At 43.4% G+C, this 16,288-nt stretch overlaps 1 protein-coding gene across 2 annotated transcripts in view; it reads left to right on the top strand.

Annotated features, from left to right (window-relative positions):
• LOC124721215 overlaps positions 1-16,288 on the top strand; it is a 132,670-nt gene that overhangs the window by 19,635 nt on the left and 96,747 nt on the right. For both annotated transcript variants that reach the window (XM_047246066.1, XM_047246067.1), the window contains exon 2: positions 4,236-4,360. In XM_047246066.1, the coding sequence (XP_047102022.1) occupies positions 4,264-4,360 (97 nt within the window). In that variant the 5' untranslated portion in view covers positions 4,236-4,263. The remainder of the gene's footprint in view (positions 1-4,235; positions 4,361-16,288) is intronic.

Below are 16,288 nucleotides of genomic sequence, written 5' to 3'. Positions count from 1 at the left end.
ATACCCGCACAAGTGACACCAAAAGCAATGACTCTTGGTAGAATATTGTACACTACAAGTTCAGAATAGACTAGCTTATTCGAATTATAAGCTTATGATAGAAGACTGTCGACTATAAATGGAACAGGCGAGAAGACACAAAGGCAATAATTCATATCCAACACTTCCTCAGCCCTTAAATGTCATTCATACTCAGTCCCTAAAATTTATAATCCTACTTGTTTCGCAATTTATGTTAAAACCAATCAAATTCTTCTGCACGTAATAATAACTATTTGTTGATGCTTGGTTCAGTCAGCCTATCTAACTGTCGGAATAGACGACAGCGAAATAGTAGGAAGCACTTCTCTCTCTCTCTCTCTCTCTCTCTCTCTCTCTCTCTCTCTCTCTCTCTCTCTCGCGAATTTACTCAACTTTCCGTAGATTGTCAACTAGTAAGCAATATTATTTTATGAAGAAGTTACGATTACGTGCGTAATACTGGAACAGAGAGGAATACTCATGCCTGGTTACGAAAAAATCCTAACAACATCCTACATATTTTTCCAGCTATAGTTGATGGAATCTGTCAGTACAACTTTCATTTCCAAATGCTGAAGGTGTCTTAAAAATAACTTGACGATATTTGTCATCTTCTTCCCTTTTCCTTTAGTATTTCATACAGTTCCATAGTACCGGCATTGGAGTCGATACAGTGACTCTTTCTAAAACTAATAGAAGTATGTGAGCTAATGTGAATTTTCACCAAACCGTGATTATTGATAGAATCTTACTGCTTACATACGTCGAATCTACATATTATAAGATAGCATAACAAATATTTACAAATAAAAAAGTGGCCAGGTACGATAGGACTCGCGGTCTCAGGATTCCCTACAAACTTAATTATTTATACAGACAGTTCCTTCATCCCGGGAATCGAGAATCTCGGCGTCTTTTGCATGTTATTTATATTGATACTGGCAAGATATTGGTCCTGGGAATTCTAAGACTTTCGAGAATCTTTTAATTTTTGGTTTGAAGTCGGATAACAAATCACAAAATAAATCTCTTTTTCGGGTGATGTAATTACGAATTAACGATTTTAGGATTTTTTCCTTTAGGCCTACATTAATTGTGAATGCTTGCTTCTTCCAAATTTCATGATTAGAGGTCAACTGAAGTACCCTACAGGGTTATATGAATGAGTTTGCGAATATCAACAGATGTAACATAAAAGGCCGCATCTTTTGATAGCATTGACTTAGTAGCTCAAGTATTTTACATCCCAAGGAACCATATAGCTTAGTATGTGACATAAATTTCAACTTGATACATCAACCCGTTCCTGAGAAAAAGGGGTCGTAACAGATGGACGGTCAGAAAGGCAGTCGAATATCGAATTGCAAAAACATTTTTCGTGTGATATAATTACAAATTAACAATTTCTGATTTTCTGCCTTTAGTTGCACTGTGAAAAGCTGCTACTTGCCAAATTTCATGATTCCTGGTCAACAGGAAGTGTCCTATAGGTTTTGATGAGTAAGTTTTCGAATATCAAAATGTATGACATAAATGGCCGTATTTTTTGATTGCATTTACTTAGAAGCTTCCATGCACTACACTAGCGGCCTTATAGCAGTGGTAACACCGGTTCCTGTCAGATTACCGAAGTTAAGCGCTGTCGGGCTTTGCGAACACTTGGATGGGTGACCATCCGGTCTGCCCATCACTGTTGGCAAGCGGGGTGCACTCAGCCCTTGTGAGGCAAACTGATGAGCTACTTCATTGAAAAGTAGCGGCTCTGGTCTCGTAAACTGACATGCGGCCGGGAGAGTGGTGTGCTGACCACATGCATCCGGCGACGCCTGTGGTCTGAAGACGACACGGCGGCCGGTCGGTAGCGTTGGACCTTCATGGCCTGTTCGGGCGGAGTTTAGTTTAGTTCCATTTCTTACACCATAAGGGAGTGTAGACCTTACTATGTGACAAATTTACTTGTTCCTGAGAAAAGAGGTTTCTTAACAGTCGCACAGACAGACGAACAACAAAGTGATCCTAGAATGGTTCCGTTTTCACCGAGTGATGTACGGAACCCTAACAATATAAATAGGACCTATAAATATTTTTCTGAAGCCTTACACAGTACGTCCGCATCCGTAGCTCAATGGTCAACGTGTCGAGCTGCTATTCCGAGGACTTGGCTTTGGTTCCCGGCACTGGCAGAGATTTTTCTTTGGTGGGAGGACTGGAACGAGTTGTACTCAGTCTCGTGATGCCAATTAAGGAGCTACTTGAGTGAGAAGTAGCGACCCCAAGGTCAAGAAATCTGACGACGGCCGGGAGAGCAGTGTACTGATCCCATGCCACACCATACAGCCATTGACGCAGGATGAAACGGCGCTCGGTCGGTCCCGGTTGGCCTGTGTGTGCTAGAACGCAGAGCTTTGCTTACTTGCTTAGACAGTGGCGCTTTTTCTAGTTTGGCTCAATCTCTGAGACAAGCATATAACTAGTGGCAGGATCAACCAGGGAGCTGCGTCAACTACAGCCGTCAGCCGGCCGCCCGGGAACGGCCTATAGTAGCCAGTGCGGACTACCATACCCAGAAAGTGAGCGGCAACCCTCTTTCAGTCGAAGTAACATTGACGATAAATAGTTTGGACAAGAAGAGAATAGAAGCTTTCGAAATGTCGTGCTACAGAAGAATGCTGAAGATTAGATGGGTAGATCACATAACTAATGAGGAAGTATTGAATAGGATTGGGGAGAAGAGAAGTTTGTGGCACAGCTTGACCAGAAGAAGGGATCGGTTGGTAGGACATGTTCGGAGGCATCAAGGGATCACCAATTTAGTATTGGGGGGCAGCGTGGAGGGTAAAAATCGTAGAGGGAGACCAAGAGATGAATACACTAAGCAGATTCAGATGGATGTAGGTTGCAGTAGGTATTGGGAGATGAAGAAGCTTGCACAGGATAGAGTAGCATGGAGAGCTGCATCAAACCAGTCTCAGGACTGAAGACCACAACAACAACAACATAGCGTTTCCTTTAAGAGCACACACTTTGCTGTTCTTGGACTGAACTGTCAATTGTTTCATCCACGTTATAAATGTGATGAGCAGCATGAATTTGTTTTTCTTGCACTGCTTTAAGGATATCAGAAAACTCGTCTATGCTAACATTGTTAGAAACTTATATTCTAGCCATCGAGGTAAGCTTCCTAAGACAGATATTAGAGTGCTGTCTTTGGCTGCCATTTCTGTCTTTGTAAAACGGTGTGGTATTTTGTTCAGCGCAGCTAACTGGAATGCTAATATCCATAGATCGTTCACTACAACTCTATAAAATCGCATTCCCGTTTCAAAATCGTAATCAGGGATTTCTTATTCTTGTTCTTTCTTGGACACACTCCACAAACTTCCCAACTTTTTGACACCAACTTCATTTACGATTGTTCCTATAGCTCTTCTTTTATTAATTATTTAGAAATCGTGACAGAGAGATAGAATGACAAATAATAGATTTGTAGATAAAATGATTTAGAAGTAAATATGGCATATTGTTTGAGAGTAACTAAGATTTATGGGATTACTACCTTGGCCACTTTTCTCGACGATTAATGTGGCCACTTTCCCTGATCGGACGCCATGTCGGCATTAGTAGTGCACATATGAAATTATGATACCGAAAGAAATAACTAGGAACTACCCCAGCAGGCCAAAAGACGTTGTTTAAACCTCGGTGTTATATGAAGGTATTACTCTGCGTTTAAGTGAGTTAAACAAGAATAATATCGACACCTTGCATGAGACGCCTGAAAGATTTTACTAAAAACTAAAAGAACAAGCTTCCTCTGTCTCATTCACTGAGAATAAACATGGTGTATATTAAAACAAGTTTTAGCACTCCCAACAGGCAGCAGCACTGTCCAGGGTAAGAAACATGCAATAGCCACTGTCACTCACCTTCCCCTACTTCCGGAATTGACGGCATTTCGTGGTAGAACCCATTTCATCAGAAGACTGAAATTTGAAGCATACCAGCGATTAATAAATCAGGATCACTGAATTAGAACAGAACTCGTCCCATACCAAATACATGTTTAGCATTTTACTGCTGCTAAATGCGGTCCATTTTTTATAAACTAAGAAAGAAAAGGAGGTCATTGGCAATTTAAAATTTCAGGTCTTCCGCTATAAATTTCTTAAAACAGAAGAGTTCATTTTTATAACTATCGACCTCTTTTTTTCCAGGACCTCGACGAGTAACGAACTCAGCGAAATGGTTGCTCGGGTGCTCCTTTTGGCCTTTATGCTGTTTGCCGTGGCCCAAGCAATTTCTCTCTACGATAACGTTTACGAAGAAGAACCAATCTCTGGTAAGTATATTTCACATTACCTATGATTCTCTTGTTTCCACTGCTGTATTTACTGCACGAGTAAGCGAAGCACATGGAAGTGTCTGTGTGCGAGCAAATTCTCGATTTGTATGTATGAGAGAATATATACAGGGTGAGTCACCTAACATTACCGCTGGATATATTTCGTAAACCACATCAAATACTGACGAATCGATCCCACAGACCGAACGTGAGGAGAGGGGCTAGTTTAATTGTTTAATACAAACCATACAAAAACGCACGGAAGTATGTTTTTTAACATAAACCTACGTTTTTTAAATGGAACCACGTTAGTTTTGTTAGCACATCTGAACATATAAACAAATACGTAATCAGTGCCGTTTGTTGCATTGTAAAATGTTAATTACATCCGGAGATATTGTAACCTAAAGTTGACGCTTGAGTACCACTCCTCCGCTGTTCGATCGTGTGTATCGGAGAGCACCGAATTACGTAGGGATCCAAAGGGAGCGGTGATGGACCTTAGGTACAGAAGAGACTGGAACAGCACATTACGTCCACATGCTAACACCTTTTTATTGGTCTTTTTCACTGACGCACATGCACATTACCATGAGGGGTGAGGTACACGTACACACGTGGTTTCCGTTTTCAATTACGGAGTGTAATAGTGTGTGTCCCGACATGTCAGGCCAATAGATGTTCGCCGGCCGGTGTGGCCGTGCGGTCCTAAGTGCTTCAGTTTGGAACCGCGTGACCGCTACGGTCGCAGGTTCGAATCCTGCCTCGGGCATGGATATGTGTGATGTCCTTAGGTTAATTAGGTTTAAGTAGTTCTAAGTTCTAGGGGACTGATGACCACAGATGTTAAGTCCCATAGTGCTCAGAGCCATTTGAACCAATAGATGTTCAATGTGGTGGCCATCATTTCCTGCACGCAATTGCAATCTCTGGCGTAATGAATATCGTACACGCCGCAGTACATCTGGTGTAATGTCGCCGCAGGCTGCCACAATACGTTGTTTCATATCCTCTGGGGTTGTGGGCACATCACGGTACATTCTCCTTTAACGTACCCCACAGAAAGAAGTCCAGAGGTGTAAGATCAGGAGAACGGGCTGGCCAATTTATACGTCCTCCACGTCATGGTAATGTACATGTGCGTCAGTGAAAAAGGCCAATAAATAGGTGTTAGCATGTGGAAATAATGTGCTGTTCCAGTCTCTTCTGTGCCTAAGGTCCATCACCGCTCCCTTTGGATCCCTTCGTAATTCGGTGCTCTCCGATACACACGATCGAACAGCGGAGCAGTGGTACTCAAGCGTCAAATTTAGGTTACAATATCTCCGGATGTAATTAACATTTTACAATGCAACAAACGGCACTGATTACGTATTTGTTTATATGTTCAGATGTGCTAACAAAACTAACGTGGTTCCATTTAAAAAACGTAGGTTTGTGTTAAAAAACATACTTCCGTGCATTTTTGTATGGTTTGTATTAAACAATTACACTAGCCCCTCTCCTCACGTTCGGTTGTGGAATCGGTTCGTCAGTATTTGATGTGGTTTACGAAATATATCCAGCGGTAACGTTAGGTGACTCACCCTGTATATACGAGGATTGGAACTTTAAAAGTGGCAACTACTTATTTACAGCTCGTACAAAGTAGATTTGTTTTTCAAAGTTTTACTGGCCTTCAAAGTAGTCACCAGCATTGTGTATAACCCGTTGCCAGCGATGTGGAAGTCGTAGGATAATCTTAGCAGTGCCAGATGAGATGACAGTTCGAGCGGCGCGGTCTATTGCCCGACGAATTTGTAGCAGTTCTGAAGCGAATGCCGTGAAGTGTTTCCTTCAGTTTAGAAATCGAGTTGAACTTACGAGGGCTTAAGTCACGGGAGTGCAGAAGGTGATATAGCACTTAGCAGCCCCATCAGTCAAACAAATCAGTAACAGCTTGCACTGTACGTGCTTGAGCACTGTCCTGCAAAATGATGGCCAGGTCCTGCAGAAAGTGTCATCACTTCTGTCTCTAAGCTGGTCGTAGGTTGTGTACCAAAAATGAACAGAGAAAGGAGTGATGACACTTTCTGTAGGACCCGACCATAATTTTGCAGTACAATGCTCAAGCACGTACAGTGTAAGATGTTACTGATTTGTTTGACTGATGGGGCTGCTAAGTGCTATACCACCTACTGAACTCCCCTGATTTAAGCAGTTCAACTCGATTTCTAAACTGAAGGAAACATTTCACGGCATTCGCTTTAGAACTGCTACAAATTTGTCGGGCAATAGACCGCGCCGCTCGAACTGTCGACACAACTGGCACTGCTAAGAGTATCCTACGACTACCACATCGCTGGTAACGCTTTATACATATATATATATATATATATATATATATATATATATATGTGTGTGTGTGTGTGTGTGTGTGTGTGTGTGTGTGTGTGTGTGTGTGTGTGTGTGCGTGTGCGTGTTCGCGTGGGTGTGGGTGTGGATACGATAGTGAGAGAGAGTGAAAAAAGAGAGATAGAAAAGATGGGTGTGCAATTAAATACGGACAGGTGAACAGGTGACCTGCCTCATGCATTACATAAGGTTGGTAGTAGGGAAGGAGTATGATCGACTGTGATTTATTGTTAGAATTCTAATATGTGTAGCTCATCTACAAAACAGGCTGCTTACAGAATACTAGTGTGACCCATTCTTGAGTACTGTTCGAGTGTTTTGGATTAAAGGAAGACGTTGAAGCAATTTAGAAGCGTGCTGCTAAGTTCGATCAACACGCGAGTATTGCGGAATGCTCTGTGAACTCAAATGGGGATGCCTGGAGGATCCAACGACGCTGTTTCCGCGAAACACTATTGAGAGAATTTGGAGAAACAGAATTTGCGGCTGATTGCAGAACGATTCTACGGCCGCCATTTCACGTAAGGACCGCAAAGACAAGATGAAGAGAAATGAGGGCTTGTTCGGAGGCATGAAGATTGTTGTCTTCCCTCGATTCATTTTCGAGTGGAATAGGAAAGGGACAGACTAGTAGTGGTACAAGATACGCTCCGCCGTGCACTGTATAGTGGTTTGTGGAGTATGTAAGCAGATGCAGCTATAGATTGCTCTGTTAAAATGAGCCTGCTGTCTGAAAGAAATGTGATTATTGCCTGGTTATTGCCGATTCTCTGACGTTAGCTGGTATGTAAGCTAATCTTAAAACGTGTCACTCGCTTGCGTGGATGGCATGTCAGTATCAGACGTATCATCTCAGTAGGTTATATCTCAACTTCTTCATCATGAACCAGTGTAACAGTAACGGCAAACTCTACACTGCATGGGAGCAGAGTGAGAAAACCAAGGCACAAAAAATAATTTATTGTATTTTGAGAAAGTTACAGATTACATGGATATAAACTTGCTATGCATTAGCCAGAACATTGTGGTTACGATATAAACCCGTCCAGGCGATAGCAGTGTCAGCTGGCTTGGAATGACTGATAGTCAGAGACATGCACGGTGCATGTAGTATCAGTGAGCATGGCGTCCGCATGTAGAATGGGCAAGGCGCACTATCTGTCTGAGTTTGATCGTGGGCAGGTTGTGATGGCCCAGAGACTCGGCACGAGAATTTCGGAAACTGCACGACTTGTCAAATGTTCGAGGAGTACTATGGTGAGTGTCTTCAACACGAAACCAAGGTGAAACGATGTCCAGATGTCGTGTGCTTTGGCGGCCACCCCTCATTACAGATTTCGGGCATCGTAGGCTGGGCAGACTGGTGAAACAGGATAGGTGGTGAACTGTATGGAACTAACGTCAGACTTTAATGGGCCTCCGCAGCTGACGACCCATGCATGTGCTATGACATCGGCAACCACCACTGAAGTGGGCATGTGACCATCGGCACTGGACGTTAGCGAAGTGGCAGAGCATTGCAGGGTCCGATGAATCCCGATACCTTCTTCATCATGCCGATGGGAGAGAGCGAATCCGTAGTCTTCCAGGAGAACCACTCCTTGACACCTGTACTGCGGGACAGAGACAAGCTGGCGGCGGCTTCATTGTGTCCTGGGGAACATTCACGTGAGTGCAAGGCACTGTGACGGCCAAGGAGTATCGTACACTGGTTGCAAACCACGTACACCCCTTAATGACGATCATGTTTCCCAACAGCAGTGGCAGTCCTCAACAAGATAATGCGCCATGTCACAAGGCCCAGAGTGTGATGGAGTGGTTCGGGGAACACAGTGGCGAGTTCCAATTGGTGTGCTGGTACCCCAACTCGCCAGATCTAAACCCGATCGACCACATCTGGGATGTGATTGAACGTGGGGCCAGAGCTCATCCTCCCCTCCCCTTACTCCTCCCCCGAATTTATGGGAATTAGGTAAGCTGTGTGTCCAGATGTGGTGCCAACTCCCTCCAGCGAACTACCAAGGCCTCATTGTTTCCATGCCACGATGCATCTCCGCTGTTATCCGTGACTACAGTGAACATACCTGCTGTTAGGTAGTTGGTCAAAATGTTCTCGCTTATCAGTGTGTAGGCAAGATTTTACAGAGAAGGAGCCGGCCGCGGTGGCCGTGCGGTTCTAGGCGCTCAGTCCGGAACCGCGTGACTGCTACGGTCGCAGGTTCGAATCCTGCCTCCGGCATGGACGTGTGTGATGTCCTTAGGTTAGTTAGGTTTATGTGGTTCTAAGTTCTAGGGGACTGATGACCACAGATGTTAAGTCCCATAGTGCTCAGAGCCATTTGAACCATTTTTGAACAGAGAAAGACTGGCCTAGTAGAGATACAATTATGAACCAGGAAATGTGTTCCCAAATTGCAAATACAGGACTACCACAGCTATACAATTTACTGGAAACAAATGAAAATTTGTGCTAGACCGGGACTCGAAACCGAATTTCCAGCTATACGCAAGAGGTCGCCTTAACCATTTTGGCTATCCCATCACTCTTCAGGGACATACACAAACTTCCACATGTCTCAGTGTCTGCTTCCCACAGTGATGTGATTCCCGTACTGGTAGTGACTTATTTAGTTTTCTCGTCAGGGTGCTTTGAAAGCGCAGTGTCTGTATTTATCGATGTCTGTAAAGTTTGATGCAGTGTTTCTTAGGACACACATGCATGCGGTTTCACCTGCTGGATTAATAACACCAACGCTGCATTCACTGACCGTTTACTCTCTCAAAAGTTACAAGTTTCATTGCTCTTAAAGGCTTTAGAAACATTTTCAACCGTTTGTGAGTTGTTCTTGGCATCCTAAAGAACACCCATGAAAACTGCTCACTGCTGGATGGCCTACAGTAAAGCCGTCATCACCACGAAGGTTGTTTTGGACATCACAGTGTTTTACTAAGCATGGTCCACACTCGACTCGCATTCGGGAGGACGACGGTTCAATCCCGCGTCCGGCCATCCTGATTTAGGTTTTCCGTGATTTCCCTAAATCGCTGGATGGTTCCTTTGAAAGGGCACGGCCGATTTCCTTCCCTAATCCGATGAGACCGATGACCTTGTTGTTTGGTGTCTTCCCCCAAACAACCCCCTCCCTCCCCCCCCCCCCCCAAGCATGGTCCTGTTGGCGGTGGAATGCCATTTCCCTCCTCTTACCTTTCAACTGGCATACTCAGCCAGTTATAGGGGGCCATACAGTTTAACCTTTACCGAGAAACACGGTCCAACTCGCCAATCTCTACATTAACAAAGATTGCCAAATGTGAAAGAAGTGGTTAGTGATAAACGAAAATCCTAGGACAGGCTGGGGATGGAAACTGAGAACATTGGACGAAAAGTCGGCGCTTTACCAATGAGACACCGAACAAATTACCATGCGTAGCTGTTGGTCTTAAAAAGTTTCCCATTTTCCTGCATTTGTGGTCAGATTTCAGAACCTGTATAAAACTGGTATCGTCTGAAGATCAGGACGAATATTACAGCTGTTTTCGTCCACTCATTCTTTGGTACCACTCTCTCGCTTTCCAAACTTTGCGAAAGCTATCCTGCTTATTTTGCTGGACTAGAACTCGTGTCTTCCTAAACAACTTTCCACTGGGCTCGCAATTGGTAGGATCACGATTTAAATTCCTGCCCGGAAATCCAGATTCAGTTTTTCCGTGGTTTCTCTAAATAGCTTAAGGCAAATATCGGGATGGATCTTTCAGAATGGCCACTGTCGAATTCTTTTCTCATCCTTCCACAGTCCGAGCAGGTGCTCCTTCCTTAACAATCTCGTCGTCGGCAGGTCGTTAAACATTAATTCTACAGCACTAACGAGGGAAAAAGGTTACACTGCAACTAAACAATCGTAAATTTTACTACTCCAAATTTTATTCAAAGGAAACTATAATCTGTAGATTACGCTCTAGTTAACTGCAATTATTGGATCAGCAACGATATGTTACACAGAAAGTAAGTACAACATGCGCTAGTTTATACCCAATAATAACAATTTTACTGCTCAAAATATTATTGGAAAAGAAGTCATAATTTATGTTTTACACCAGCTACAAAGTATTATAACTCCAAGAGTATTTTACAGACAAGACGGGCAGAGACGCTTCTGCTTTCGACACTATTATTACAGTCTAGAGAAGACCCAGCTCGATCTTCCTTCGTCACCGAGCGATTCTTCTTCCAATTCCTTGTTAGCTGCTTCGAAGTATGGGTCTAGATCACTGGCATCTGAGCACACAACAGTGCCTTCTTCAAGAAAATCTTCCTCTTCACTAAATTAGCGAATATATTAGTGCCAAAATAAAAATCAGCACCATTCATATTGTGCTAATTTCAGTAGCTAATGAAGATATTAGCACTGAAGAGAGCCAGTGTAATAGACTAACTGTAACTGCTTGATATTTCACCTACGACGACACACTAAGATAAATTCAAAGCGATAAAACAAATATACCGACTATTATAGAACAGGCACACTAGTACTAAACATTCGTAATATTTACGACAAAAGCACCAGTGTCAGCAAACCACTTTACTCAGGCAATAAATAATTCAGCCACTGTGAACAATAATGTTTGCCATGAAGTTACTCAAGAGCACATGTCGCTCATGCGTCCAGGAACTGCAAAGGAATACCATCTGAAATCGAGAATTTTACCGGGTTTTAGTAATCTAGGATTCAGCTTGTTTCCTTTTCAGATTAAGGTTCTGCAAGAAGTATGAAATTATACCTATTTGCAAAATAGTAAAGATTCACAAGCAACATTTCTCCCATCACAGTTCCCTGAGACAAACTCGGAATATCCCATTTATATGTTAATAAATATAGGTCGATGTTAATTTATTTTTCTGTAACTCTTCCTAAATAGTCAGCTGCGTAACTGGAACATATATCAGCCACTCATAGGAGGAGGCGGGGTAAAGTTTTCACTCTAAGGGAAATTGAACGCTCACCAAACCATAGTTATTGATAAAAGCTTGCCGCTTACATAATCTGAATCTACATATTATAAGGCATCATACTAAATAATTGCAAATAATAAATATAGAATGAATAGCAAAAACATAAATTTTTATGAAGTCTTACATAGTGACTACTTCTCCCAACCTAACGGGATGAAGTCACCAGTGTGGACACACAAACTCCGAAGATTGACGTCAATCCTCTATCGGCTGAAGTAACGCCACCGGCTTAGCGTCTTTCTTTAAGTGAAAACACGTTGCTGTTCTTGGACTGAACTGTCATCGGTTTCATCCATATTACAAATGTGATGAGCGGGATGAAAGTGCTCTTCTCGTACTGTTTTCAGAATATAAAAAAACTTGCCTACTTTGATGTTGTTAAAAGCTTGTCCTGTAGCCATCCAGGCAGTACTAGTATTAGGGCACAAGTTCAGATGACGGGAGGATTGGGAAGGAAATCGCCCGTGCCCTTTTCAAAGGAACCATCCCGCCATTTACTTCTGCGATTTCAGGAACTAAATGAAAACCAAACCAGAATGGCCGGACGGGGATCTGAACCGTCCTCCCTAATATGAGGCAAGTCGAATAACCTCTCCACCGCCTGACTCGGCGGCGTCAATTGGAATGCTAATCTCTATAGATCGTTCACTTGAAGTCCACGAAATCGGTTTTCCACTTCAAAACGCAGCCAAGGGTTTCCTTTTACTGTTCCTTATTGAACACACCAGCTGAGAAATCGGCGTTGCCCGGACATTTATTTATTCCTGTCTTCTATTAGACCATCTCCACTTCTCTCTCTATCCATCTCCTCTGGTCCCTTTTCTTTGTGCACACCTCTTGTCCCGTCTCTCTGTCTATGCACATCCGCCTACATCCTCTCTCTATCCAATACTTCTCTTTTTATCCACCTATCCTACTTCATCTCTCTATAAACCCCCCTGCCCGCATCTCGTGGTCGTGCGGTAGCGTTCTCGCTTCCCACGCCCGGGTTCCCGGGTTCGATTCCCGGCGGGATCAGGGATTTTCTCTGCCTCGTGATGGCTGGGTGTTGTGTGCTGTCCTTAGGTTAGTAAGGTTTAAGTAGTTCTAAGTTCTAGGGGACTTATGACCACAGTAGTTGAGTCCCATAGTTCTCAGAGCCATTTGAACCATTTAAACCCCCCTGACCCTGTGCATCACCTCCACCCCTCCCTCTCTTTGTACATCTTCACCACCTCCTCTCTCTATCCAACTCCTCCTGCCCCTCTCTCCGTCAATCTCCCCCACCTCCCTCTCTCTCCACCACTTTCTTTTCTTGTCCATCTCCTCCTCTCCCTTCTCTCTCTCCATTTCCCTCTCCCCTCTCTCTGACCGTCTCCTACTACTTCTATCTGTGCCTATCTTCTCCTTCCCCCTCTGTCCATTTCCTCGTCCTCTCTTCTCTCTCCATGTTATCAAACTCGCCGCAGTAGGAGGCTGGTGGTTCTTACCCCTGTATCATTTATTTTCAGGATATAACTAATGTTGTGCACCAAATTTGATTGAAAGCTTACCTAGGGTTTAGGATGAGCTCTTTTACCCGTCAAATATATTTCATACATATGTAACAAATTTCATTCGTATTTGTGCACATATTTCACTTATATGTCTATCAACTTTCGCCCTGTGATTTCATTTTCACGCAGCTTAATGCTTATGACGTCGTATCTTCTGAACTATGTGCTATACAATGATATAATTTTGCAGGTACATCCAGTGGTATATGTGCCTACTGTCTGCGAAATATGTTGTGAAAAGAGATAGCAGTACAGAAGTAATAAATTAAAATGTCATGCGTGATGCGACAGTTTCTCACGTATCTCGTTATTTGTGACATCATATTTCCTCAACTATGTGTTGTAAAATGATATATTTTTCTAGATACATTCAGCGGTATATGTGATTACTGTCTGTGACATTAGTAGTGGATAGAATTAGTAACAAAGAAGTAATATATTAAAATGTCATGCGTGACGCGACAGGTTTTTCTCGCCTCTCAGTATTTGACGTCGTATCTCCTGACCTATGTGTCGTACAATGATATATTTTTGTAGGTAGATTCAGCGGAAAATGTGGATGCTAGCGCAAAATTTTTTCGAATAGAGTTAGTAGCAACGAAGTAATAAATTCAAACGTCTAGCATAATGCGGCAGTTTTCCACGCATTCAGTGTTTATGACGTATCTTCTGAATTAAGTGTCGTACAATGATGTACTTTTTCTAGTACACTCAGTAGTATATGTGAATACTGTCTGAAAAACGTTTCACAAATACAGTTAGTAGTCAATAAGTAATAAATTAAAACGCCATGGTTGATGTGTCAGTTTTACTGCATGAAAAGCGAAAATGTAGTAAGCGATAAACTTTTTCTCCTTTCAGTATTTTATGGGGATCTCCAGCGGGAAAACGTTTCTTACAACTTTGAAATTATGTGAAAAGTTTGCTGCAAGTCTCTAAGTGCTCTCACTCTCAAATACTGGATAAATGAAGCACGGATGCTCTCGCGTCTTGAGCTACACTGCTTTTTCACTCCCGCCCCAACCCCTTTCACAGGTGAGTGGTTCTTACACCCACAGTGATTATTTCCAGGCAATTAATGAAATGAATGCCAGTTTTGGTTAAAACGATCCAGTGGTTTACGAGGAGATGTAGAACAACATAACGGAGTGGAGACGGGAAGTCCGTTAAATTAACGATGCCAGATTCGGCGGGGCAAAGGCAAAAGAAAAAGAAGAAGAATCACGTCGACGACGAGGCTACTAGAGGAGGAGCACAAGTTAGGATTTAGGAAGGAAATCGGTCGTGCTCTGTCTTAAGAATCATCCTGGCCTTAGCCTTAAACTTGAAATAATGGACTGTAGACCACCAGCTGTACCAAGCATCTACTGGTTTCGGTTCATAAAACCACCATCACTGAAGTGCTATAACAGCTCAGTTAAACACAATGTACGATAAACAGACAAATTAATGTTCTGAAAAGTTATAGTTGTAAGGTCACTTACAAAGATGGACATTGGTGAGTAACACTTTTATATAGGTACAACGGCACTTCACTGTGAATTTGCCACTGTCTTATCTCAGGTCGCCTGTTCACCTGAGTCGTAACGTGGTTGCCTCACATGTAGTGGGCCCAGGTTCGATTCCCGGCCGGGCTGGGAATTTTCTCCTCTCGTAGACTAGGTGTTGTGTTGTCCTCATTATCACCAACAGGCAAGTCGCCAAATGTGGCGTCCTCTGAAATAAGACTTCCAATCGGCGGATGAACTTCCCCGGATTGGGCCACCAGGCCATCAATGCCACACAATCATTTATCTTTTTGTCTTATCTCACGCAATATTTGCCAATCATTACAACAACTTACACTATGTGATCAAAAGTATCCAGACAGCTGGCCGAAAATGACTTACAAGTTCGTGGCGTCCTCCATCAGTAACGCTGGAATTTAATGTGGTGTTGGCCCATCCTTAGCCTTGATGACAGCTTCCACTCTCGCAGGCATACGTTCAATCAGACGCTGGAAGGTTTCTTGGAGAATCATAGCCCATTCTTCACGGAGTGCTGCACTGAGGAGAGGTCCCGATGTCAGTCAGTGAGGCCTGGCACGAAGTCGGCGTTCCAAACATCCCAAAGGTGTTGTATGGGATTCAGATCAGGACTCTGTGCAGGCCAGTCCATTACAGGTGTGTTACTGTCGTCTAACCGCTCCGCCAAAGGCCATGCATTATGAAAAGGTGCTCGATCGTGTAGAAAGATACAGTCGCCATCCCCGTATTGCTCTCGAACAGTGGAAAGCACGAAGGTGCTTAAAACATCAACGTAGTCCTGTGCTATGATAGTGCCACGCAAAACAACAACGGGAGCAAGCGCCCTCCATGAAGACGCTGCCACGCAATAACACCGTCATCTCTGAAGTTTACTGTTGGCAGTACACACGCTGGTAGATCACGTTCACCTGGTATTCGCCGTACCCTCACCCTGCCATCGGATCGCCACATTTTGTACCATGATTAGTCACTCCACATAACGTTTTTCAACTGTTCAATCGTCCAGTGTCTACGCTCCTTACACCAAGCGAGTCGTCGTTTGGCATTTACCGCCGTGATGTGTGGCTTATGAGTAGCCGCTTGACCGTGAAATCCAAGTTTTCTCACCTTCCGTCTTACTGTCATAGTACTTGCAGTGGATCCTGATGCAGTTTGAAATTGCTGTATGATGGTCTGGATAGATGTCTGCCTATTACACATTACGACCTTCTTCAGCTGTCAGCGGTCTCTGTCAGTCAACAGACGAGGTCGGCCTGTACGCTTTTGTTTTATACATGTCCCTTCACGTTTCCACTTCACTATCATATCGGAAGCAGTGGACCTGGGGATGTTTAGGAGTGTGGAAATCTCGCGTACAGACGTATGACACAAGTGACATTGAATCACCTGACCACGTTCGAAGTCCGTGAGTTCCGCGGAGCGCCCCAATCTGTTATCTCAAGATGTCAGGTCGCTGATA

The sequence above is a fragment of the Schistocerca piceifrons genome, chromosome X (assembly GCF_021461385.2).
Source record: "Schistocerca piceifrons isolate TAMUIC-IGC-003096 chromosome X, iqSchPice1.1, whole genome shotgun sequence".
Classification (NCBI taxonomy): Eukaryota; Metazoa; Arthropoda; class Insecta; order Orthoptera; family Acrididae; genus Schistocerca; species Schistocerca piceifrons.
Note: the sequence above shows the minus strand (reverse complement) of the source record. Positions and strands in the feature narration are given on the sequence as shown.